At 44.2% G+C, this 24,873-nt stretch overlaps 1 protein-coding gene across 1 annotated transcript in view; it reads left to right on the top strand.

Moving 5' to 3' along the window:
• The window catches only part of LOC124712366 (protein O-mannosyl-transferase TMTC2-like), a 124,185-nt gene extending 99,653 nt beyond the window's left edge, over nt 1-24,532 (top strand). The window contains exons 7-9 of the mRNA XM_047242661.1: nt 2,413-2,527; nt 17,792-17,877; nt 24,195-24,532. Of these exons, the coding sequence (XP_047098617.1) occupies nt 2,413-2,527; nt 17,792-17,877; nt 24,195-24,532 (539 nt within the window). The remainder of the gene's footprint in view (nt 1-2,412; nt 2,528-17,791; nt 17,878-24,194) is intronic.
• The last annotated feature ends 341 nt before the right edge of the window (nt 24,533-24,873 follow it).

The raw sequence follows: 24,873 nt of genomic DNA, 5'->3' as shown, positions 1-24,873 counted from the left end.
GGGGGGGCCAGCACATCAAATGGATTTCGCCACTCTGTTCCTGTGTTTCTCGACTCACTCCATCACACTCCTGGCTTTCTGACATGGCGCATTACCTCGCTAAAAATGCCACTTCCATAGGGAAAAATGATCGTCCTGAAGGTATGTATGTGTTCTGCGACCAAAGTAAGACTCCTTGGCCGTCATGGTGCCTTGCACGAGTCTCACTGGACCCATGGATGCCCACATGAATGTTTCCCAGAACAAAATGGAGCCACCGCCAGCTTGTCTCCGTCCCGCCGTACAGGAGTCAAGGAACTGTTCCCCTGGAAGCATGCAACGCTCTGACAGAGTGCCAACGCACAGTGCCGATTGTCAAGTGCCCATTTCAGTCGTATTTCCCGATGCCATGGTATTAACGTTGGCACATACGTGGGTCGTCGGCTACGGAGGCCCATCGTTAGGAGTGTTCGGTGCACTGTGTGTTCAGACACACTTGTGCTCTGTTCAGCATTAAATCCTGATGTTAGTCCCGCCACAGGTTGCCACCTGTCCTGTTTTAGCAATCTGCCCCGCCTAGTCGTCCTACAACTGTAATGAGGGGTGGCCGCCCAACTCTACCGACGTCTGGACGTGGTGTCACCTTGTTATCGACATTTGTTGAAGACACTCCCCACAGCACGCCTCTGCGAGTCGTGCAGCTCCAGAAATGCTCGTGCCGAGCCTCCGGGTCATCGCAATCCACCCTCTGTCAAACTCTGATACATTTCGCGCCTTCTTCTTTTTACTCACAGACAGCTCACTCACTGATACTACACGCACTGTGTGGTGTCTGACCAGCAGTCATTCTGCGCCACGTGACTTTGCTATCGCCTGGACGGGTTTATATTGACATTAGGATAGATGGTTGTAATGTTCTAGCCGATCAGTGTAAAAATGGAAAAGGAAATGCATTGTATTTATTTTATGATGAGAAAAACTTAGCATCTGACTGTTCGACCTGGTACATCACTGTAAAAGTTACAACACCCGTGTACGGTATTTTGTTCGTTACGAAGCCTTCATGTCAAATGCACGCCTTTTTCAATATTTTTCATGTATATGTCAGCTAAGTGATGCTAGTTGTTTTGTAATTTTCAGTTCAGTGTATGAAAAAGACTGTTATTCAGTCTCTCTCTCTCTCTCTCTCTCTCTCTCTCTCTCTCTCTCTCTTTCCGTGCATGTGTGTGTGAGAGAGAGAGTGAGAGACATAGAGAGAGACTCTTTTTCCATTTCTGTAACTCTCTCAGTTTTACAGTCTAGGCTTACTGCCTTAGAGAAACACTATAAATTCTTCGTAAACTTTTTTATTACGTATTTTAGCCTGAGGTCCATCAACTGATATCGTAACCAGTTTCGACTCATTACCAAGTCATCATCAATCATCAGAAGTCATTACATGTTTTAGCCTGAGGTCAGCAGTCAACAAGTATCGTAACCAGATTCGACTTATTACGAAGTCATCATCAGAAGATCTCTTCAAAAATAAAGAAAAACGAGGATAGCAAAATACTATGGAACTGAATGACTGATGAAACAAACTTGCATACACAAGTATATCTGCTTGCATACGTTGTACAGTAACTCGTCAACAGAACAGCCCCGAAAAGGTGGTGACAAAGTAAGGTTTTCTGCACTCTGATTTTTGGAAGTGAAGGCTACGGTTAAATACGTAACATTGTAAACATTTTAGCTCTCTAATCGCAGACGCAAGATTTAAAATAACAAATATATAGAACAGATAACGACATGCACGCTTCTCAGATTGAAAACTGACAAAAAAATATTACGTAAGTTTTGATATAGATAAACTATACGTAGCCTAGATGCACGATAGATGACGCCAGTCTGCAGACGGGATTTGAAAGTAACTCCCTACTTAACTGGCCTTCGCAAGTGTACAGTAAATAGAATGTGTGAAATAAAACTACTACAAGGCAAGTATGAGCCTGCACCATACGGAATCCTAACAAAAGAAAAAAGAAAAAATAGGGAGATCACACCATAACAGTACCCGAAAAGGCTCTGTCACGGAAGCAGTTTTTGTTCATTTAACTATTGATGTTGGTATTTCCTTTCTACTAATTAGTGAAAATTTCAATCAGGTGTGCCCTAATGGCATGCTTAGGAACATAATAACAAACATCAAGACGATTACCTTAACATCTGACTTTTTGTCCGAATTTTCTTTTTACTGTTATAACCAAACGCTCTTTTATTTACCTACTACGTTGCAATGTGTCCCACTATTTTTCTTTCTTTTTAAACAGATCATCCGTCTATGAAGTGGCATTCAGTCTAAATACAATTTGAGTGACATGAGTCTGAGATATAGACAGTAGAGACACTTTGAGCTTTTACTTGCGGACGCTCAACATTTGCGATGCGTTGCAGCGTACGGCAACCTGGGCTGCGTGCTGAGCTCTGCGGGCCGCCTGGAGGAGGCGGAGTGGGCGCTGAGGCAGGCGCTCAAGCACAGGCCCAACATGGCGGACGTCCACTACAACCTGTGAGTACCACAGCGTAGACGTACTGATATTCATTAAACAGTGTAAACTTCTATTCTATAGAGACGCATTCGTACGAATAACTGCGGTCATAGAGATCGTTTGAAGTACGTAAAGCAGGATGAAGAGCGGTAAGTGGCTCAGTAGCCTGTTCGGTGTCCATGAGTATTGCTCCAATGTTGACTGTACTGCATCCCACAGCTGCTGAAGGGTGTATGGAGCTTGTTGCACGCAGTGGCCGTACCTAATACGCTTTTCCCATATGCATACCATTCGATTATGAATCGAGGAACTTCAGAGCATTCCCATGGACGTTCTCGATATGGACTGATTGTGAAATATCGAGTCCTGAAGGTGTGAACGGGTCACCGACACCAGCGACTGAACGCCGATGGCTGTAACATCATCTTATTCTCATATCACCGCATACATTCACTGCTGACTATTGAAACTGCAACACCATGAAGACAGCATGCAATAGACTTACTGGGTGAAAGTGTGCAGGACGATTCGATATGCAGATAATTAGCATTTCAGCACAAACACGAGAAGGAAGTAGGACTAGTGCATCTACACTCAGCCTTCCAGGCGTTCGTGACGTTTTACACTGCCTCCCAAAATAAAGTTCTGCACTGCGACTTCGTTCAATTACACAGCACCGGCAGGTTGTAACTGACTGAAGATGCAGTTCTCTGTGACATGTTGAACGGTCTCCAGATAGTAATAGTGATGTTCATGTTTAGTGTTCTTACCAGCCCTAATAAGGTATATAACGGGGATAAACAGCATCAGCTACTGAGTCATCACTATAAGGGACACGGACATGCAAAGTACTCTTGTGAAACAGTATTTCAGCACCTGACAGATTGACCATTTTGGGGACTGGTCGAATGATGCAGTATCGAGATTCGTGGGACGTTTGGATGTGACAGTGGCTTGATGTTGGACTGAATGCGAACGTAAGGGAATGCACCACGTCGGTCTGCCACAAGGGAGCAACGCCACACTGTAACTTATTCACATTGCGCCTGCCATCCAAGAATAAATAATGGACTTCCTGCAACATTCTACATCATCGCGTACAACTGGCCAGGGACTAATAGCAGCCGGACTAAAGAGTTATAGTCCCATATGTAGGCTGCCGTTAGCACCACAACACAATCGGCTGCGTTTGGAGTGAGAAGCACGGACTGCTGATGAATGGAGTCGCATTGTGTTCAGTGTTGAATGATGCTCCTCCACCACGCCAAATGGCAGTCTTTGACGAGTAAGGCGACGGCCTGGGGGAATGTCTCATTCTTTGATTGTTTGAAGAGGAACAGTGGTGTTACTCTTGGCATCATCGTGTGGGGAGGTGTCAGGCATGACTTTAGGTCATTGCTCGTAGTGACTAAGGGAACTCCGATGGCTCAACGACACGTCACGGACATTCTGTGTCCTCAACGTGTTGCCTCCCATTGGATAATATCGGTTGATTGGTTGGTTTGGGGTATAAAGAGAGCAAACTACAGGGCCATCAGTCTCTTTTTCCTCAATCAAACAAGTGTCAAGGTAAAACAATTAAAAATAAAGGAGCTTAGGGAACTAAAAGGGCGTAAAACTAACGGGGAACCACACCGAAAGAGCAAACGAAAGAAGCGGACCAACGGGGGAAACGTACACCAAAAGGAATGGTAGAGGAAGGTATTAAAATCATATAGTAGATGGCCTGGGCTGGCTGATCACAACGATAAAAAAGGATGAGCCAGCCACTATGCAACATATCAAATTCGCCAGCCTAAAAGACAATGAGAGAAGGACACATATAGGGGAAAGACCAACACCAAACCAAACAAAACCAAATGCAAAGAAAGAGTGGCGAAGAGGTAAAGTAGACGGAGTGTGGAGGCCTGGGAGAGAAGGTCAGACGCCCAACCTCTCACGAATAAAATGTAAAATAATTCAGCCGTTGAGGCTTTGTCGCCCAACAGCGTAGGTGGGGTGCTGGGAAGGTTAAAAGTCCGCCGCAGAGCAGTTGAAGTCAGACTTGGAACCCTGCATTCGGCCTGGAGAGAAAGATGCGGTCCCAGAGATCGAGGACCACCCCCGACGGTGGCAGGAGGGAGACTGCAGACCTCAGTTCAGGAATCGTTAGCGCCAGGATTTCACCCGGAACAAGTCCCGCCCACTCACCCCCGGTTTTCCCGGTCTTTGTTCGGCGCCTGGGCATCGTTTCAGTTGACCCACGTGGCTTACCGCGTTCGGCTGCACTTGGAGTGAATGTTAAATTAACGTCTTGCTAGGTCTTAAATTTTGCCAGGTAGTTAAGAGACACATTACAAGAAACGTGCACAATTGGCCTCAGCTGTGCCAGGTACTCCCACAGCAAACATAACAGAAAACAATGTAGCACTGAATTCTTTAAATACGAGAACTCAGTTTCCAGATGAATAGCCTATGAAGAAACATACTTCTATGTGAGGAAAAGCACCCAAAGCTAAAACAGGATAAACCTACCCTCGAAGAATAATTTGTTTGGAGAAAGAGGAACCACAGTATACTTGACACTTAAGTTTCAGAACTCAGACAGTATATATGAAACAAGCACCAATGTTCACTATACTTCCAGAGGGCATCAAAATTACTTTGTTGTTGCTAGATCGATCCAAGCTGATTTCGCGTGCTATTCACTGAATAGTTTTGCTGAAAAATTTTAGGGGTGAAAGAAGAACTAGCACAGTATGAAGGACGTTTTACAGCCATGAAACACCGCAGCATAGATTTCCTCAATAACTGCTCTGTGACAAACATAAACATCACATTATTATTTTTTTTAAATGGTTTGAATGACAATTACGATATTAATAAATCTTTTGGTTAAAAACAGACAGGACAAAGAATAACGACACATTATTTTCCTGAGACGTTTGCAACAGCATATAGGTCACTAATCACACAGAAACAGCTACAATTCTTTGTAACCTCGTTTATAATGCGCAGGTATGGTATTGGAAGAATTTACAAGTTAAAATTCACCCATTACCCATGCAAATACTAACGAAATTTGTCATACATGCAAATATCTTACTGCTTTCATTAGGCATTTCTACTTTGACATTCTTATATTCTTTAATTTTCGTGAGCTACTATGAGGGCCTACATAAACAAAACAACCTTCACTTATTTCTATATAACGGTGATTTTAGACAACACAGTTATTCGAGTGCATCCGTGGCTTTACTGCCGACGTGACAGATTCAAGACCATTGTTTTCGCATTGTAAGTTTTCTCTGCTGTTTCCCTCAAATAAACGTATTATAGTAAGTGTATTAGTTATTGAAAATTTCTCCTTATTGCCCTTAAATAACATCACGTTATTTTTTGTTTTCTATTGCTGGCGATGCTTTCAATTCTCTATAAATATTTTTATCTCTTTAATAATGCAGATTCATATTACATTACTATCCAGAAAAGCTTAAATTTCTTATCGTTACTGAATTTCATCACAGTATAACACGTGTTGGAGTGCGACGATAACAACTTTGTTGTAGCTTCCAGTTTGCGGAACTGGCGGCCGTTTAGGGGAGGGCCTTACACTATGGATAGGCGTGGAGGGGGGTGAATGGGCGGGACTTGTTCCGGGTGAAATCCTAGCGCTAAGGGCACGTCCTCAGTTCAGACCCAGGCGCCGCTTCCCCCACCACCTCCAGTAGCCGCCGCGCCGGCCGCACCGAAGACACCAGGAGAGAAACGGTGGAGGTGATAACGGCTAGTATATATAGGGCGCCGAGAGGAACAGCACAGCATTCGTTAGGAACCACCTGAAGATGGCAGCATGTACGCCTGCCGAAATATTGTGGAGAAATTACGACGTTACCCCGTCGGATACTCGAGAACTGTTCTAATTGCAATTTTTGTTTCCAACAGTGTATGTAGGCACTCTGAAATGTTGGTACCCTAGAAAATTGTAGCGCCAGATTTATGTCGACGTATAAGTATCAATTTTATTTCCATAAAATATGGATGTTTTCGATATATCGTGGCATCTCAGTGGCCGGTCCGCTGTGTAGATGGTCGGCAGCTAAACCTGCACCTCACTTCGTCGCAGAGAATCCTGTAATTGTTCCTCTGTTAGTCTGGAGTGACGTTGTATTTTTGGGAAATTCTGTTCACTGTCCAAAAATATTTGACCAGAAACGGGCGGTCAGACTGATATACGTCGTGCGCTCGCGAACTTCGTGTGGGCTGTTGTTCAGGTACCTTTGAATTCTAATCCTGCTGTCCCTTTACATATATTTATTCCATTATGGGGTTTATTGTTGACAGATTGACTCGTTCAAAAGAAACTACAACATTCATCTGAGTATTAGACGGAAAAAACGACATGCACTTGGATAATACTTCCCTAAGTATTATACAAAAAGGTGTGCGGTAAGGAACACATTTCGTTTTTAGTAGGCTTTTAGCAAAACAGAAGAAATAGTCTGATAAACCCTAAGTCACACTGCTTCTGTTCCGTACAGAAATTTCTCGCACTCTTTTTCGTGTTTCATATTTTCTTTGGTTCTTTCGTTCATAAATTCTATAATCAGAATTTTGTGATCTATGTATTGACTCGTTCTATGACAAATAGCTCCAGTTACCATTGGCCTACAGAACATATTAGGTAAGCGAAATAAACAAATGTCGCTCTCTTTCCGTATCCAACAAAATCTCCGTTTCCACCTCTATTCCTCACGTAGTCCAACGCTTTAGTTGGAATTTTGAGACTGGGCGTTATCATGATAAGGGCATCTCTTCTTCTCGTTTTGACGTTCGCTAGTTTTTTATTGATATTCGTCACCAACATGCTGCAGGACCGCTTCACGTTTCAAAAACATCCATTATTACATTCCTTCACAGGGTCTCCAACCAATCGCCGGCGTCACGAAACCGAGTAGCAAAATGTTGGTGATATATATCTGCACGCGGGTACGTTATAGTGTAACCGAGGATCACACAGTGTCCGTCCCAATTAATGCCTTTCTCTTGTGTGTGTGTGCGTGTGTGTGTTTGTGTGTGTGTGGGTGTGTGGGTGTGTGTGTGTGTGTGTGTGTGTGTGTGTGTGTGTGTGTGTGTGTGTGTGGGTGGGTGGGTGGGTGGGTGAGTGAGTTGCCTGTGTATAATTGATTCCAGCCACTTTACAGGGATCCCAGCACGGACGGGACATGTTGCGAGTCTCTTCGCTTAGTGGAAGGTCAGATATTCCGAGTATAGGCAGGTTTCATTTTCACATACCCAGTAGAACTTCAGTTAATTTCCTCAAATATATGCTTAAGCTAAATTTGTTTTCAAGAACGTTCCAGTTATAACAGCAATATGCAAATTCAAAGTTACTGAAACTGGGCACAAATACGAATTAAAAAACTTCATCTCATGTGTTAAACTATACGACTACAATCTGCGTACAAACATCAACTACTGAAAAATTCTGTATTTGTTTTAGCTGGCGTGAGGACTGTGGCGAAAAGTACTGGATGCACGCAATGAAGTTTTTAATGATGGCGACGAGATTAATATCATTTTCCAGAAATTTGCAGCGCTGGTTTGAAGATACTATCATCGTTTTGTTTTTACCTGCTGAAGTTTACCGTATAATAAATGCCTTTGTATTCGCTTTCTCTACGGATTGTTAAGTTCGTGAGTATCACGAACATTATTAGGCATAAGTGTCATCTAGAAAATTTGTGTCTATCACTTAGGCATTTCTGCTAATTAATACGTATGTTGCACTTAAAACCGTCACGTTGTGAATTGCAAAAAACATATTCGCGATAAGAAAGATTCGTATATTATGAACCATCTGGCTAGTACAAATATACTAAGCTTGCAGTCGTAGTCTCTGTCTAATTTCAACAAGGCAGTGACGCATATAAAATCCCGCGCAGCATCCTTCCTGCTGCGTAGGATAACATCAAACCATCTCCATTTGTCGTACTTAGAGAGGCAGCGAGTGATAACACCAGGTATTCGAAATCTGTGGAAGTGGTGTTCATATCTAGAGGACGAGATTTGTTTTACGTGTTTTCCCAAACGATGGTACGTTTGAAATGACATGGTCAATTGCCTATCCTCTTCTGATCCTCTTCGGCTAGTAGCCCAAACTACATCCTAGTCTCTGACATTCCTTTTCTATCGAAGAAGACGCTGATCAGCAGTGATCCAGTTCGATACAGTTGAGTAATCTTCTCCGTTCTGAGCTCCTGCACAGCATCTTTTGCAACACATTGTAATATGTGCCTGGCTTTCGGAAGCTTTATTTTGACTACAGGTTGTTCCATTATAGCGCATCTTTTGCACATTACAATCACTCGTAGGTGACCTTACCTCGAATATCAGTGGAATACTAGGACTTGCGTTTTCTGCGTCGGCTATTGAGAACGCCGCCATTAGTCTTCTCATGATATATTCCACCAGCGAGGCAGTCGAATGATTAACACATTTTTTACTCAACAAAAATTCCTGTTAGGCCAAGTCATACTAGAGAGACAGCCTGTAGCCTAGCTGTGAGGGAACCGCATTCCGCATCTACACGTTATTCTAAAGATGTAACACCAAGTAAACATCTTGATTCTGATTTTAAATGTACGTCCCATTCAGAACGGGATGCGTGGGGAATAGTTCCAATTGAAAGGATGAATTAATATCGGAGAAGCATTGTCTGCCAGAGGAAGTCGGTTCAATTTTCGTTGGAAGATGCAGGTACCGACATCCCAAACCCCTTGACACAACAGATCCGTGCGAAGCTGCGTCATTAAAAGGACGTAACAAAAAGAGCGAGAAAGAGTTTCCGATTATTGTCGGCGCTCATTTCTTCGCTCGTAAGAAACTCTTTGCAGGACGTTGTAAGAGAGATTACAACGCGCAAAAGCTCTGCATAAGCAAGGGAAGGTAAATTTTCGGTGGCAATACGAATATTCATGTGTATATTAGGTTTGGAGATTTAAAGTACATTGAAGATATAATTGGCGAAAATGTGTGCCTGTTTGGAAGCATTAATGACGTATTTGATAGTGATACATGTCGGTCAAGTAGAAATGTTCTAAGGGACGTTAACAAAAGTGATGTGCATGAGGAGTCTTCATCGCATTTTACCCTGCGTCTGTGTTATAGGGCACTCGGACGTCTGCTGTCTTGTCCTTTGACAAGTGCACATTAGATGTTACACCCAGTTAGCCAGATACATTGGCTGGCGACACGAGATGTCGCTAGGTCGCGTATCGCTAAGAGCTCTGTATGTAGAGCTCTCGCTCGTCCGTGGATCTCTCTCGGCTGATTGCCTCTTCCCCCACTACCACACTACGCTGAGTGGGAAAACGGCGAAACTGCGAACACATGCCTTTAGATAGCAATGCAGTCGATCGAGAAACATTGAACACCTCACATGGGGCTCTTTTTCATACACTCCTGGAAATGGAAAAAAGAACACATTGACACCGGTGTGTCAGACCCACCATACTTGCTCCGGACACTGCGAGAGGGCTGTACAGGCAATGATCACACGCACGGCACAGCGGACACACCAGGAACCGCGGTGTTGGCCGTCGAATGGCGCTAGCTGCGCAGCATTTGTGCACCGCCACCGTCAGTGTCAGCCAGTTTGCCGTGGCATCTGGAGCTCCATCGCAGTCTTTAACACTGGTAGCATGCCGCGACAGCGTGGACGTGAACCGTATGTGCAGTTGACGGACTTTGAGCGAGGGCGTATAGTGGGCATGCGGGAGGCCGGGTGGACGTACCGCCGAATTGCTCAACACGTGGGGCGTGAGGTCTCCTCAGAACATCGATGTTGTCGCCAGTGGTCGGCGGAAGGTGCACGTGCCCGTCGACCTGGGACCGGACCGCAGCGACGCACGGATGCACGCCAAGACCGTAGGATCCTACGCAGTGCCGTAGGGGACCGCACCGCCACTTCCCAGCAAATTAGGGACACTGTTGCTCCTGGGGTATCGGCGAGGACCATTCGCAACCGTCTCCATGAAGCTGGGCTACGGTCCCGCACACCGTTAGGCCGTCTTCCGCTCACGCCCCAACATCGTGCAGCCCGCCTCCAGTGGTGTCGCGACAGGCGTGAATGGAGGGACGAATGGAGACGTGTCGTCTTCAGCGATGAGAGTCGCTTCTGCCTTGGTGCCAATGATGGTCGTATGCGTGTTTGGCGCCGTGCAGGTGAGCGCCACAATCAGGACTGCATACGACCGAGGCACACAGGGCCAACACCCGGCATCATGGTGTGGGGAGCGATCTCCTACACTGGCCGTACACCACTGGTGATCGTCGAGGGGACACTGAATAGTGCACGGTACATCCAAACCGTCATCGAACCCATCGTTCTACCATTCCTAGACCGGCAAGGGAACTTGCTGTTCCAACAGGACAATGCACGTCCGCATGTATCCCGTGCCACCCAACGTGCTCTAGAAGGTGTAAGTCAGCTACCCTGGCCAGCAAGATCTCCGGATCTGTCCCCCATTGAGCATGTTTGGGACTGGATGAAGCGTCGTCTCACGCGGTCTGCACGTCCAGCACGAACGCTGGTCCCACTGAGGCGCCAGCCAGGTGGAAATGGCATGGCAAGCCGTTCCACAGGACTACATCCAGCATCTCTACGATCGTCTCCATGGGAGAATAGCAGCCTGCATTGCTGCGAAAGGTGGATATACACTGTACTAGTGCCGACATTGTGCATGCTCTGTTGCCTGTGTCTATGTGCCTGTGGTTCTGTCAGTGTGATCATATGATGTATCTGACCCCAGGAATGTGTCAATAAAGTTTCCTCTTCCTGGGACAATGAATTCATGGTGTTCTTATTTCAATTTCCAGGAGTGTATTTCTCTACAACATATATCGCAAACATACCAATTTTCACTGTAATAAACTTTTTTTGTTCGCTGAAAACATAATAAAATTTATATCACGCAGAAACTAACAGCTCATGGACAGTCACAAATAGTTTTGCAGAGTTTTCTCACTCATGATGGTACGTAATCGTGAATTCTTAAGTTTCATAACTGAGGAAAGGTTTTTCGCAGATATATTTTTATCGAAACAGAAATGTCATATTTGCAGCCACATTGTGGGCTGCGGAAACTCTTCGCAAGGGAAACTTCGTAGAATCTTTGACAGTTTTAGTGTAAAAGAATTTTTCTTTTAAAAGGGAATTACACTGCAGACCTGTCGGTTCCATCTGCACATGCGCAGAGGTGCGTTCAACTGGAGTGGCAAATGGCCTCGCAAACAGCTCAAAACCAGATGTGAGACTGGCATTGTCCTTAAAACGTTTAGAGAATTGCTCCTGAAATTCCTTCAGCGTCGCAGTGAATTCTTCAAAATTCGCCTTTTCTTTAATACCAGAGAGCTTAGGAAAGTGGACGGTGTTTTATTTCAGTAGTTGTCCCTTCCACAGTGTATCAACTTTCATCATCAAATTTGAAATAACTTTCTTCTCACCTTGTAACGTGTTACTGATGGCGTTCAAGTCTGCAATGAAACCCACTGAAAAATGCTAGGTCTGTAGTCTATTCTGGTTCTAATTTTTGTACCTGCTTTCCTTTTCCCTTCAGTAATTATAGAATAATGGGTCTTAAATAGAAGAAACATTCCGAGAGTTATATTCAACTTAACCAACGCACTTCGTGCCAATATGTACGTTTCCATACTCTTCGTCCGTTTCCAACAAAAACAGTTGAATCTGTCGGCATAATAACGAACGTAATTTCAAAAAATTTTGTATCCATTTCGCCAGTTTCGTCATTAACACAGAGTGCTGCTTGATGCACCAAACAATGAATCCCGTACAAATCATGTATAGGTGTTGTAATTTTCTACTCTTTCATCATCAACTACATCTCTAAATTCTTTGTTCATGCTGTTATAATGCCAGCGCATAGTAAAGTTACCGTGCCCGCGGTTTATGTTATTGCGTAATAGACACTAAGAATTCTCAGCCCGTCTTCGAAAAAATTCTGTGATTACCGTTAATTTTTAAAGTTTAGCGACAACAGAGAGCTAGATTGCCTCTTTTTGAGTAACCGTCACTGGACCTTTGAACTTCCTTTGTGTCACGTGCAAATAGCTAGGGATAAACAGCACTGCCCAGAACGAAAAATGCCGCACCAAATGCCAGAGGGAACAGTGTCGCACACCACAACTAAATCAACTGTCAAATTGTACCGAGTGCTGCCGGGATGGACCGAGAAAAGCCGAGCCGGATTTAAGGGAGCCAAGGTCTAAAGGGTAATGGGGGGAAAAGCCAAATATCGTATCGCACGCATGCAGCACCTTATGCAGCCGGGCAGCAATTGGATGTTTCATGAGGATAACGGTAAATCATGACGAGGTCTTTGCAAGTCTAAAAATCAACAAGTGTTTATGAGGTGCTCTCCAGTCATATATACAGAGCGCAGGAATCTGGGCACAAGACTGCTAAACCGGTAAACTAAGCTGACACTGGGCGCGACAATAAATGGTAAATGCCTTTACGGTCGCTCCGTCCTACCACAACGCCCAGTGTCAGCTTAAAAGTGGGATTCCTATGCAGCGTCTGACGTTTGCTGCCGCCGTTGTGCGTCTGCCGCACTGTACTGCTACAGACGATGTTAGACGGGACTGTGTCCCATGTTGCGTCAGCTGCATGCGGCTTCGGCCCAGCCGGTCTGAGAGCAGTCTAGCAAAGGAGAACACGGCAGCACGTCCGAGGGAAACGTACTGTTCACGGCGGTGGGAGATGAGAAACTGGTAGAAATTGTTTCTAAATTTCCTTGTATCTACGATGTATCGTTACCAGTATACAAGGACCAAACTGTGAAGGATAATGCTTGGAGAGAGATAGCGGAATTCGTGGAAAGAACAAGTAAGACAAATACATTATACTTTCTGTTTATTCATAGTGTTTATTACTTAGTTATCAGGCAAATAATGCAAATTGTAATAAACCAGAATAAGTAGCATCGCCCCACAGTTATTATTATAATAATGAAGTGTACACAAAGTAAATGCTAAAACCTGATGTATGTTAAAATGGTCAATTTATTATGATGTGCATACAAATTTTTAAAGATTATTCAGTAACGCTAGGGAGTTCAAAGCCTAATGCATTCTGTTAACGTGATCACTTTGCCACGGTGTTATCGCTGCACCTCCAAGGCTGTTGAAGTATTCTGTAAATGAAACTCCCACTGAAAATCCATCAGCGTGTGCTTAACCACCACTCTTTGCTAACGGCCCAAGATTTTCAGTAGGTAGTGGTTCACTTCTGTTTAATTCAAAATGAGGCTCGTTATTTTTCTCTAAGAATGCATCTCTAAGTAAATTGTGTAAACAGCAAGCAACAATAATCAAATTATCAGTGGTTCCTGGCTTCAGACAGATCGGCGAATAAAACATGCGAAATACTTGACTTAACAGAGGAAGGCATTTTCAGAAACTCTATGAGCTCGTGAAGGAAGGTAGTTAAAAATAGCTTTTTTTTTTTGGTCAGTACTAGCAACTCGACGAGAGAAAGGTTTCATCATGTTTGGATGTAAACGAAATGCCTCGTCCCCTACAAATACATGTGGCACTATTGTTTCGGAACCCGGTAGCTTAGTAGGCGGGGAAACATCCTACCACTTGAAAACAGTTTCCGGATATTACTTTTATCAAAAATTCCACTGTCACCTTCTTTCCCATATGACCCGACATCAATGAAAATGAATTTGTAGTTCGCGTCAACCACAGCAAGAAGGGCGGCAGAGTAAAAATGTTTGTAGTTGTAACACAATGAGCCTGACAGTGCAGGGGAAAAAATTTCGCACATGTTTCCCGTCGATGGCACCAACACAGTTAGGATTGCCATTTTTCTTCAAATTCCATACATTTTGATTTCAACTGGTTATGACATCAGTGGCAAAAGGATTGGCAATGACTTCTTACGTAGAACTGACACCACAACTTGTATGATTTTACCGATGTAAGATGGAGACATTATGATGGCAAATGCCAGTGATCTGAATGTTTGCCCTGTTGCCATAAACCTAAAAACAAAACAAAAATAAGTTGGTGTTACTTTAAAAATTACTATTATTTTTACATCCAGCGAATATTAACGTACATAATTATTTGGAAGTTCTACTTCCAGTAAAGGAAATAAATGGCCACTGGCTGATATGTTAACATTTTTAAACAAAATGGATCACAAGAGAGTGTAAGTTGCCATACAATTTGCCTGTTTACGTTATTTTTTATTCCGTTTCAGTTTATTAGTGAGACTGAATTCCCTGTATTTTTGTAATATATTTCAAAGAAGTACATACAACGTTGAGGCAAATGAAGTGCAAAGTCAACAATATGATGGTGAACCGAGTAACAGAGAGGTGTGCCAGACATCGCAGACTTTGTCAGGAAAAGAAATTCATTCCGAAGACGTGGAAGGCATCGCGTCGTTCAGACCACCAAGGAAAAGGTCACGACAAAATGAAAAAAATAATGGAGTTGATGAATTCTCGGAGGGCTGAGACAGAAACGTTAATGAAAAGACTGGCTGAAGAAAAGCGTGATGATGACATTGATTTATTTTTTAAAAGTATCGGCCGCAGCGTAAAAAAATTGATTCGTAATTTGATCAATGAAGCAAAAATGGGATCCTAGCAGATGCTTATTGATTTGGAGAATCACAGTTCATTTGAATACTTTTCTTCCGTGCGTCTTTCATTTCCGAGTACTTTCTCATTCTCAACAACTCCAACGACATCAAGTGTGGATAACACTGCCATCACACCATCTGACAACACAGAGACCGAAAAGCCACGTTACGAACCCATTTAATGCTGCCATAACTGTTAATTTCATATTTTTGTGTTGTGCTACTTTCATTTCTTACATTGTGTGCATTATTAATAAAGCAATAACACATTAATAAATTTTACTGTACATACCTCAATGTTAAAGCTAGTTTTTCATCTAGTGTTATAGGGTATGGATATCTGGGAGACGAATTCTTCCTGATATCTTCTTTGACGAGATCGCGAACATAGTTAAACTGCGCTATGTTCAGCCTGAAATACTCTCTAAATTTCTGGTCATTTTTTAACAAATGCCCATTGATGAGTTGTTCACAATAGCCTTCCTCAGTTCTTGTGAGGTAAATCGGATGTGTTTGAGCATTTCCCTTACATAGCTGAAGCTGAATTTCTTCATCTTCAACGTCTTCTAACAATAGGTAAAACAACAAATCGCGCTCACTCATCCTTTCGGCACAGACGCAGCAGACCAACTAAACACTGTGCGGCCGCCGCTCTATGGGAATCGCCAGCTGTGCGTCAGCCGCACTACGTCAGACGCATAACGACTGCCGCATGCGTCAAACGCGGCATTGGAATCCTACCTTTAGGTTACGTGTACAGTAAATCGGCAGCGAATCCTTGCCGAGTACACTTGTCTCGAGTCTCTGATGCGTGGCGGATTACAGCGTCACAGAGACAGAATATTTTGCGACCAGAAAGCGATGTTTTATGTAAATGCCTTAAAAATTTTACCGCCAGTTTACGACTCTGTTTCAGGAGAGTTGCACCGTTAAACACTTAAGAGTAATTCCGCAATCCTGTGGTCGCGAACTATGCTGGCCAGCGTTAATCTTCATACGTGTGGTAGACTTTGTCCCATGTACTCGACGTTCGCACGCAGGAATCAGCAATCGCTTAGGCACTGAAGCATAACGGGGTTGCATAAGCACAAGGCGTTGCCTCCCCAGACTGCGTCGACCACAAAAGGCCGACATACCGCAGGACAAGCGCCACAAGAGGCCCTCCGCGCCAGGGACCTGCCTCCTCCGTCATGTTACGTGTCACGTGTGAGGAACTGGATACGAATTCCCCCGCGTCCCGGATATATAGGGCGGAGCAAGTCAAAACATCTTTTTAAATGTCTTCTATTGTATGATTTATGTCTTTCGGCTGAAGAGCAGCGCATATGCTGCTGCCAGCTGTCCCCGATGGGGAACTGAAATACAACTAAGAAAAAAAAAAAAAAAACATCGGCAGTCCGCTCCGCCGAAGCTCTAGTCCAATTCATACGCCGGTTCTTAGGAGCCTATCAGTCAGAGCCCGGAAGGGAGACACCTCAGCGGGATCTACGACTTTCCAGCGATATCCCGAAACGTACCTGTCGGCCAATTACACCGCACGTTCAACCGCCGTTGTTAGGAATTATCAGTGACATAGTCTTCGCATCGCAGTAAGTTTACTCACTGTGTGTTCCAGACGTAAGCCAGTTAGTGTCTGCAAAGTTATACTAGTTTTTATTGAGAGAAGCTTTTCCTTTCTTTTTGCCTCGGGCTTCGATGTGTGTCATGTCCTTGGGTTATTTAGGTTTAAGTAGTTCTAAGTACTAGGGGACTGATGACCTCAGCAGTTAAGTCCCATAGTGCTCAGAGCCTTTCTTTTTAAATCACTTTACTCAAGTCGTAATGAATCCTTATTTTTGACTACCTGTGTTTTATTATCGCTTATGAAGCATCTCCTCGTGGAAGATACAGCACTTTGTTTTCGAATTGTTTCATTGCATTAGATATTTGTGGCACTCTTAGTAATATGGTATGTATTGAGTTCGGTGATATATAAACCGTGTGGTGACACTATCACATTTCTGACGATTATGAGCGTTAGTGTTTTATGGCAAGCATACAGCTTATAAACTTTTAAGGAGGTTCATTCTTCACCTCAGTGGATATTAGGATTTTCGTAGATTTTATAGTCAGTTGTTACGACTGAGAAATGGTGCATTCTGTAGAAGAATATATAAACTATTTGATAGTAAACCTTGTTTCACATTACAATCCTATTTCATCATCCGCATCTTGCTCAGTAAATTTTAATCCTAGCATGAATATTTTAGTTACGCATAACGTTTAGCCGTTTCTTTCTGTGCTCCTTTAAGTTCTGCTGCACACATCAAACGCGTCTGGGAGAATTGATGCTGAACCGACAGACTTACTATATAGTAATTAATTAATAATAATCGCAAAACCCAACTAGCTTATTCAGTACCTTTGTGAGATACATATTCTGTCTTAGCACTAATAAATTATAGAGTGAATTACTGGTAGCATTAGCAGTACGATGGGGCTAACACTCTGGAAATGTCCTGTGTGGTGTGGTTTGTCACTGGAGCTGCGAAGACTCCGACGTAATCCAGGTTTATACACAGTGTCTATTCGCTATCTTCTTTCTATTTCCGGCCATTACTTTCCCCTTTGTTTACCTGTGTTGCAGGGGCAACCTACTGCAGGCTAGAGGCCGCCCGGAGGAGGCAGAGCGCAGCTACCGGCTCGCCATCCACTACCGGCCCTCTCTCGCAGGTACGGCGACACTCCTAGAAGTACACGAAGCGATTCCCGACTGGCCAAGTATTGCCGGCAAGCAAACAGCAGACCGGGCCGGGGTGGCACCTTCGTAATCTTCAAGACTTAAAGAGTCAAATACTCCGAAGCGCCAAAGAAACTGGTATAGGCATGCATATTCAAACACAGAGATATGTAAGTAGACAGAATACAGCGCTGCCTACAGAAGATGGCAAGTGCCTGGTGCAGTTGTTAGCTCCATTACCGCTTCTAGAATGCCAGCTTACCAAGATTTAAGTGAATTTGAACGTGGTGTCATAGTCAGCACACGAGCGATGTGACTCACCACCTCCGAGGTAGCGATGAAGTGGGAATTTTTCCGTACGACCATTTCAGGAATGTACCGCGAACATCATGAATCCGGTACAACATCAAACCTCCGACATCGCTGCTGCCGGAAAAAGATCCTGCAACAACGGGACAAACGGTGACTGAAGAGAATGGTTGAATGTGGCAGAAGTGCAGCCCTTTTGCAAATTGCTGCATATTTCAGTGATGGGCCATCAACAAGTGTCAGCGTGCGAACCATTCAACGAAACATCGATGATATGGGCTTTCGAAGCCGAAGGTACAATGGTGTACCCTTGATGACCGCATGACACAAAGCTTTAAGCCTCGCCTGGGCCCGTCGACATCGACGTTGGACTGTTGATGACTGGACACATATTACCTGGTCAGACAAGTCTTGTTTCAAATTGTATCGAGCGGATGGACGTGTACGGGTATGGAGGCTTTGCAATGGTGTGGGGCATATGCAGCTGGAGTGAAATGGGACCCATGATACGCCTCTAACGGGTCACAGGTACGTAAGCATCCAGTCTGATCACCTGTATCCATTCATGTCCACTGTGCGTTCCGACTGACTTGGGCAACTACAGTACGACAATGCGACACCCCACATGTCCAGAATTGCTGCACTCTTCTGAGTTTATACTCTTCAGCTGGCAACCAGATGCCCCAGACACAAACATTATTGAGCATATCTGGAATGCCTTGCAACGTGCTGATCAGAAGAGATCTCCATCCCTTGGAAGCTTACGGATTTATGGACAGTACTGCAGGATTTATGGTGTCAGTTCCCTCCAGCACTACTTGAGACATAAGTCGAGTGCATGCCACGTCGTGTTTCGGCACTTATGCGTGCTAAAGAAGCGGGGAGGGGGGGGGAGGGGTGTCCTGGGACCTACACGATATTCGGCAGGTGTACCAGTTTCTCTGGCTGTCCAGTGTACTTTGTGAAATGGTTTGTCTAAAACTAAGAAATAAAATAAATATAAGAAACATTTCGTACGACTTTGAATTATATTCGAAATCATGTACAGCAAATTAGGGGTCTCTAACGTTTCTGTAAGCTATTTTATTTCTTGCGTTTGAAAAAATCATTTCATAGAATTACTGACCGTTACGTTTTTAGTTTTTTCCTAAGTTTAGAGTTTTGTCTATATATAAAGCATGAAGCATAACATATATAAGTATCGATATGTATTCTATTATTATTAAAGCTATATACATCAAGAGAAAGCAAAGAAGTTTCAATATAATCTGTAGTTTGATTTTTATTTTTTTTTTCTTCGGCATTAAAGAATGAATTTCACAATCCCTACATCAGTGCCCATTTTTAAGATGAAAATAGATAGTTCTTGAAGAGATAAACTTTTTGAAACTTCATTTACATAGCTACCAGCACATTAATTTTTGCTTAATTACCCAGATTCCTTTCATGCAGCGGTTATATACATTGCGTTGTTTCTAAGTACAAATGATGTAGTACACACACATTTTCTCTGCTCCACCACTTGCTAGCAATGGAAACCTGCTACCTGACAAGTGAAATGTCGGTTATGATATTCTGCTACGGTTTAGCAAATGGACGTAGCCTGCGAGCCCGTGCCCTCTATTTGAAAAGTATCTACAGCACAGAATGCCCTCTGATAATCAGTTCTACATCTACGTCCATATTCAGCAAGCAACCTGGCGGTGGGTGGCGGAGGGTACCTTGAGTACTTTTGTCGGTTCTCCCTTCTATTCCAGTCTCGTATTGTTCGTAGAAAGAAAGATTGTCGCTATGCCTCTGTGTGGGCTCTAATCTCTCTGATTTTATCCTCATGGTCTCCTCGCGAGATATACGTAGGAGGGAGCCATATACTGCTTGACTCCTCGGTGAAGGTATGTTCTCTAAACTTCAACAGAAGCACGTTCCGAGCTACTGAGCAGTTCGGCAGATTTTTTCAGCATCTGAGAGTCACAGATATTATTGCACCTCGGAAGACTGACAGTAGAAGACCCCGCACAGTCTGCACGCCTGATATGGAAGAGCGTTTGCTACGTTCAGTGGGCGAACCCATGTACGATTAGCAGTACCAGAAGGCGTGTCTGCCGGCCGGAGTGGCCGTGCGGTTCTATGCGCTACAGTCTGGAACCGAGTGGCCGCTACGGCCGCAGGTTCGGATCCTGCCTCGGGCATGGATGTGTGTGATGTCCTTAGGTTAGTTAGGTTCAATTAGTTCTAAGTTCTAAGCGACTGATGACCTCAGAAGTTAAGTCGCATAGTGCTCAGAGCCATTTGAAGAAGGCGTGTCTCACTCTCTTATCTCTTAACTTCATATCTTGTTGTGAGTTTAGTGCACGCATTCAGTCGTGTCTCAGTACAGAAGGTTCTAGTATTTTCACCCACAGAACGTAACCATAGCTAGCCACAGATGTAAAACCTCGTTACGACAGCCGTCGCCTCCTGCTGCAAGAGGAGGAACTGACATGCCATGCACTCCACGCCTCTCATACGGTTTTAGACCAACCAGGCGGTAAGTAATCACTATTTCGTGCTGTATAAAGTGCTCAGTATCTTCTCATATCGCTACGCATACAGCGACACTACTGTGTTTCCAGACTGTCTGGCTTTCGCTAATGGTATACTTCCAGATACTTCCAGTGTCCCGCTACGGTCGCAGGTTCGAATCCTGCCTCGGGCATCGATGTGAGTGATGTCCTTAGGTTAGTTAGGTTTAAGTAGTTCTAAGTTCTAGGGGACTTATGACCACAGCTGTTGAGTCCCATAGTACTCAGAGCCATTTGAACCATTTGAACTTCCAGTGTCCAGCTTACGACAATTCCTGATCTGTTTGCAATTTACGTATACTTTACATATGACAAAAAAAATCTGTTCGGCTTTCCTACCAGATTCTGAGGCAGAGTTTCACTGCGGAAACTTTTGCAGACATCTCGCAAAGATGTGCACACTACATTTGGAACTTGGGTAAAACATTGCCAATCGTAGAGAGCATATGTTCTTCTAAGTAGGGCATATTGTTTTCTTTGTAAGCAATAGTATGCTAACTTGTTTTTCGGGCCATGTGAATCTGTTCTGCATCTTATTAATTTAATTGGTATAAATCTCTCACTTGCCGTGGACACTATTTTATTGAATTTAACACATTCAACACCGCTACCTTTCCCCTTTGATATCGTAGGTGAACTGGCGATTTTATATCAAATTTAAAGTATAATTACTCAACAGTCTAGCTCCTTAGAGGCCAAAATCTAGCATCATTTCAAACCCCATACTTCATAGATTATGAGATATGCTTGCATACACATATTTTCTCATTAGTACTGGTGTATTAATGTTGCCAAAAACATGGAAGAACTTCCTCCTGGAAAAGGTCTTACACTTTCTCACAAAGATTTCAAGTATAAATTAAAACAAATAGTAGCTTCACAAGTTCATATTAATTTTATAACAAAAATTGAGTACATGTAATTTACGCATAATTTACTTCCAAATATTAGTCTTCAAAAGATTGTGGCAGACAAAGTTCAACATCGCAGTAATGTTAATACAATTTGCTTCCTTTCCTCATCCGCCTGTCAGTCTCTTTCTTTCCTTAGTCAGAGCAAACTTCACAAAATGGTTCAAATGGCTCTGAGCACTATGGGACTCAACTGCTGAGGTCATTAGTCCCCTAGAACTTAGAACTAGTTAAACCGAACTAACCTTAGGACATCACAAACATCCATGCCCGAGGCAGGATTCGAACCTGCGACCGTAGCGGTCTTGCGGTTCCAGACCGCAGCGCCTTTAACCGCACGGCCACTTCGGCCGGCGCAAACTTCACAGTAGTGTGAGACATTCACATTGTTGACAGTTTGTGGCACCTTTTCTATAAAATGGCGACCAAAATTTCTATCTAGCCTAGTGTTTCGGGTTGGTTCCAATGATCGAATATCTGCTCCTGCAGCTACCAATTCCATTCCAATTTCATTTATAAATTCCGCTAGAGATATCTTCTGCTTGATGGTATCCATGTACAAAATAAATCAATCACGACAGATATTAGGAAAACGCGAAAGCAGAGTTTCTCCAGTACTTGATTGCTTTTCTTGTGAATGGGTAGTAGCTGCAAAGCTAATTGACATAGCCTATATAGTCTTGTTATGTCATAACTTCTGACAATATCTGGATTCTTTATTCTCATAAAACCTCCTTTTGAACATACAGAAAGTTCTTTGCTAGTTGCCTGATGTTTTGTGGAGTGGCAATATACATTACATTTCACCTCCTCAAAAAGAAAAAAAAAACCTGTTCAGTCTAACTGTCTTTTTTGAAGCTTGTTGGTAAGTGATGGACCCTTTGTGTTCTTCATGATGGTTCCGTCAGCTAATATCTGATGTTACCAAGAGGGTGAGTCAAATGAACACCTTAAATCTGTAATAACATATCGAAATTTCGCGCCGTTATCCTGTAAGTTGGTAAGCGTGCTACAAACAGCGTGCAGAATGGCCTGTAGGTGGCAGCATAGTGCAGATGCACACATACCGTCGCAGTATTAGAATAAAGATGACCGCCCCACTTGCGACTTGCACCAGGGAAGAACAGCGTTCTGTTATTCGGTTTTTGTGTAGTGAAGGTGTGAAACCTATTGAAATTATCGACGAATGAAGGTTCAGTACGGTGATGCATGTTCGTCACAGCAGCAAGTCTAAGAATGGAGTAGGAAGTTCGCAAATGGTGTGACTTCAGTGGAAGATGCTCCTTGTTCAGGTCACAACGAGTTGTGACTCCACAGAACATTGCAGCAGTTGAAGCCATAGTGAAGGAAAACCGCCGACTGACACTGAATGACATTGTAGCATGTTTACAGATTAGTCATGGATCAACACACCACACTGTGCATGATGTGCTCCAGTTTCACAAGGTGTCTGCAAGATGGGTGCCACGGGAGCTGACTCCTGAAATGAGAGAACGACGTGTTGATGCTTGTGAAGAACTACTTCGACGCTTTGAACGAGAAGGTGGTGGCTTCCTTGCAAGAAACGTTACTGAGGACGAAACCTGGGTTCACTACCACCAACCGGAAATGGGAGAGCGAGCAAGGAATGGCGCCATTCCTCATCACCAGAACCAAAGAAGTTTCGAACAGAACCATCAGCAGAGAAGGTTTTGCTGACTCTCTTTTGGGACGAAAAAGGCGTCATTTTGGAGTATTACATGCTTAGAGGGACCACTGTCACCAGTGCATCATACACAGATCTCCTAAACAATCATCTGCGGCCTGCAATAAAATCAAAGCGGATTCCTGTCAGCAGGTGTCCTTTTGCAACTTGACAATGCAAGGCCCCACACTGCCCATACAACAGTTGCAACAATCACAGACCGGCATTTTGAGTGTCTTCCTCACCCACCATACTCACCAACCTTTTCCATATGTTTGGGCCACTCAAAGACGCAATAGGAGGAAAGAAGTTCTGTTCTGGTGAAGAGGTACACCACGCAGTGCATGAGTGGTTATGGGGCTTACCAAAAGAATTTTGTTCTAAAGAAGTTTATGCTCTTTGTAAGCGCTGGAGGACTTGCATTGAGCATGGGGGAGATTGTTTTGAAAGGTGATACAGCTTTGTACCACTTCTGCACAATAAATAATATTTAAAAAAATATTTAAAGTTTTCATTTGACTCACACTCGTATAACATTTTCAATGAAGGCAAAATTGTGAATCGACTCCTGCTGCATCGAGTGGATAAAATATGAACTCCTACGGCTATCCTACAGCTGGCAGTCGTGTAGCATGTGGGAAAATATATTTCAACAAATGGAAGTTATGCCCGTATGGGATAAGGGCACCATCCACCTGGCTGATATGTTGTCGTCAGTATGGCATGTGTGCATACAGGTGTATATGTTACGTCACATTTTATCAAAGAATCAGTAGCTAGCATATTCATACATATAGGGTTTTTCAGTGAGCAGGTAGTGAGACTGTAACCTGTTGGTGTGACAGCGGCGTACGTGTCACTGGGGCAGCTGCTGGAGGCACGGGGTCGGCTGCGGGAGGCGTCGCAGGTGTACGAGGACGGCACACAGCTGGACGGCGAGCGGCTGCGGGACCCGGCGGCGCACCTGCAGGCCACCCTCAGGGCGCTGCTGAGACTGGCCCGGCTGCGGGCCCAGCAGGGCGACTGGCAGGCGGCGGCCGACAGCTGCAGGCAGGTGCTGCTCAGGCACCGCACTGCCCAGCTGCAGGGGCTGTTGACACAGGTAATGGCGCAGCAGGGTGCTGACCACTTAGTAAACAAGTGCTGTTCAGGCACCGTGCTGCCCAGCTGCAGGGACTGTTGACACAGGTAATGGCGCAGCAAGGTGCTGACCACTTAGTAAACAAGTGCTGCTCAGGCACCATGCTGCCCAGCTGCAGGGGCTGTTGACACAGGTAATGGCGCAGCAGGGTGCTGACCACTTAGTAAACAAGTGTTGCTCAGGCACCATGCAGCCCAGCTGCAAGGGCTGCTGACACAGATAATGGTGCAGCAGGGAGCTGACCACTTAGTAAACAAGTGCTGCTCAGGCACCACACCGCGTAGGTACAGGAGCTGCCAACACTGGTAATAATGCGGCAGAGAGCCCACCACTTACTAAACAGGCGAAGGAGCTGCCAGCACAGGTAATGGCGCAGCAGGAAG

The sequence above is a fragment of the Schistocerca piceifrons genome, chromosome 8 (genome assembly GCF_021461385.2).
Source record: "Schistocerca piceifrons isolate TAMUIC-IGC-003096 chromosome 8, iqSchPice1.1, whole genome shotgun sequence".
Lineage (NCBI taxonomy): Eukaryota > Metazoa > Arthropoda > Insecta > Orthoptera > Acrididae > Schistocerca > Schistocerca piceifrons.
Note: the sequence above shows the minus strand (reverse complement) of the source record. Positions and strands in the feature narration are given on the sequence as shown.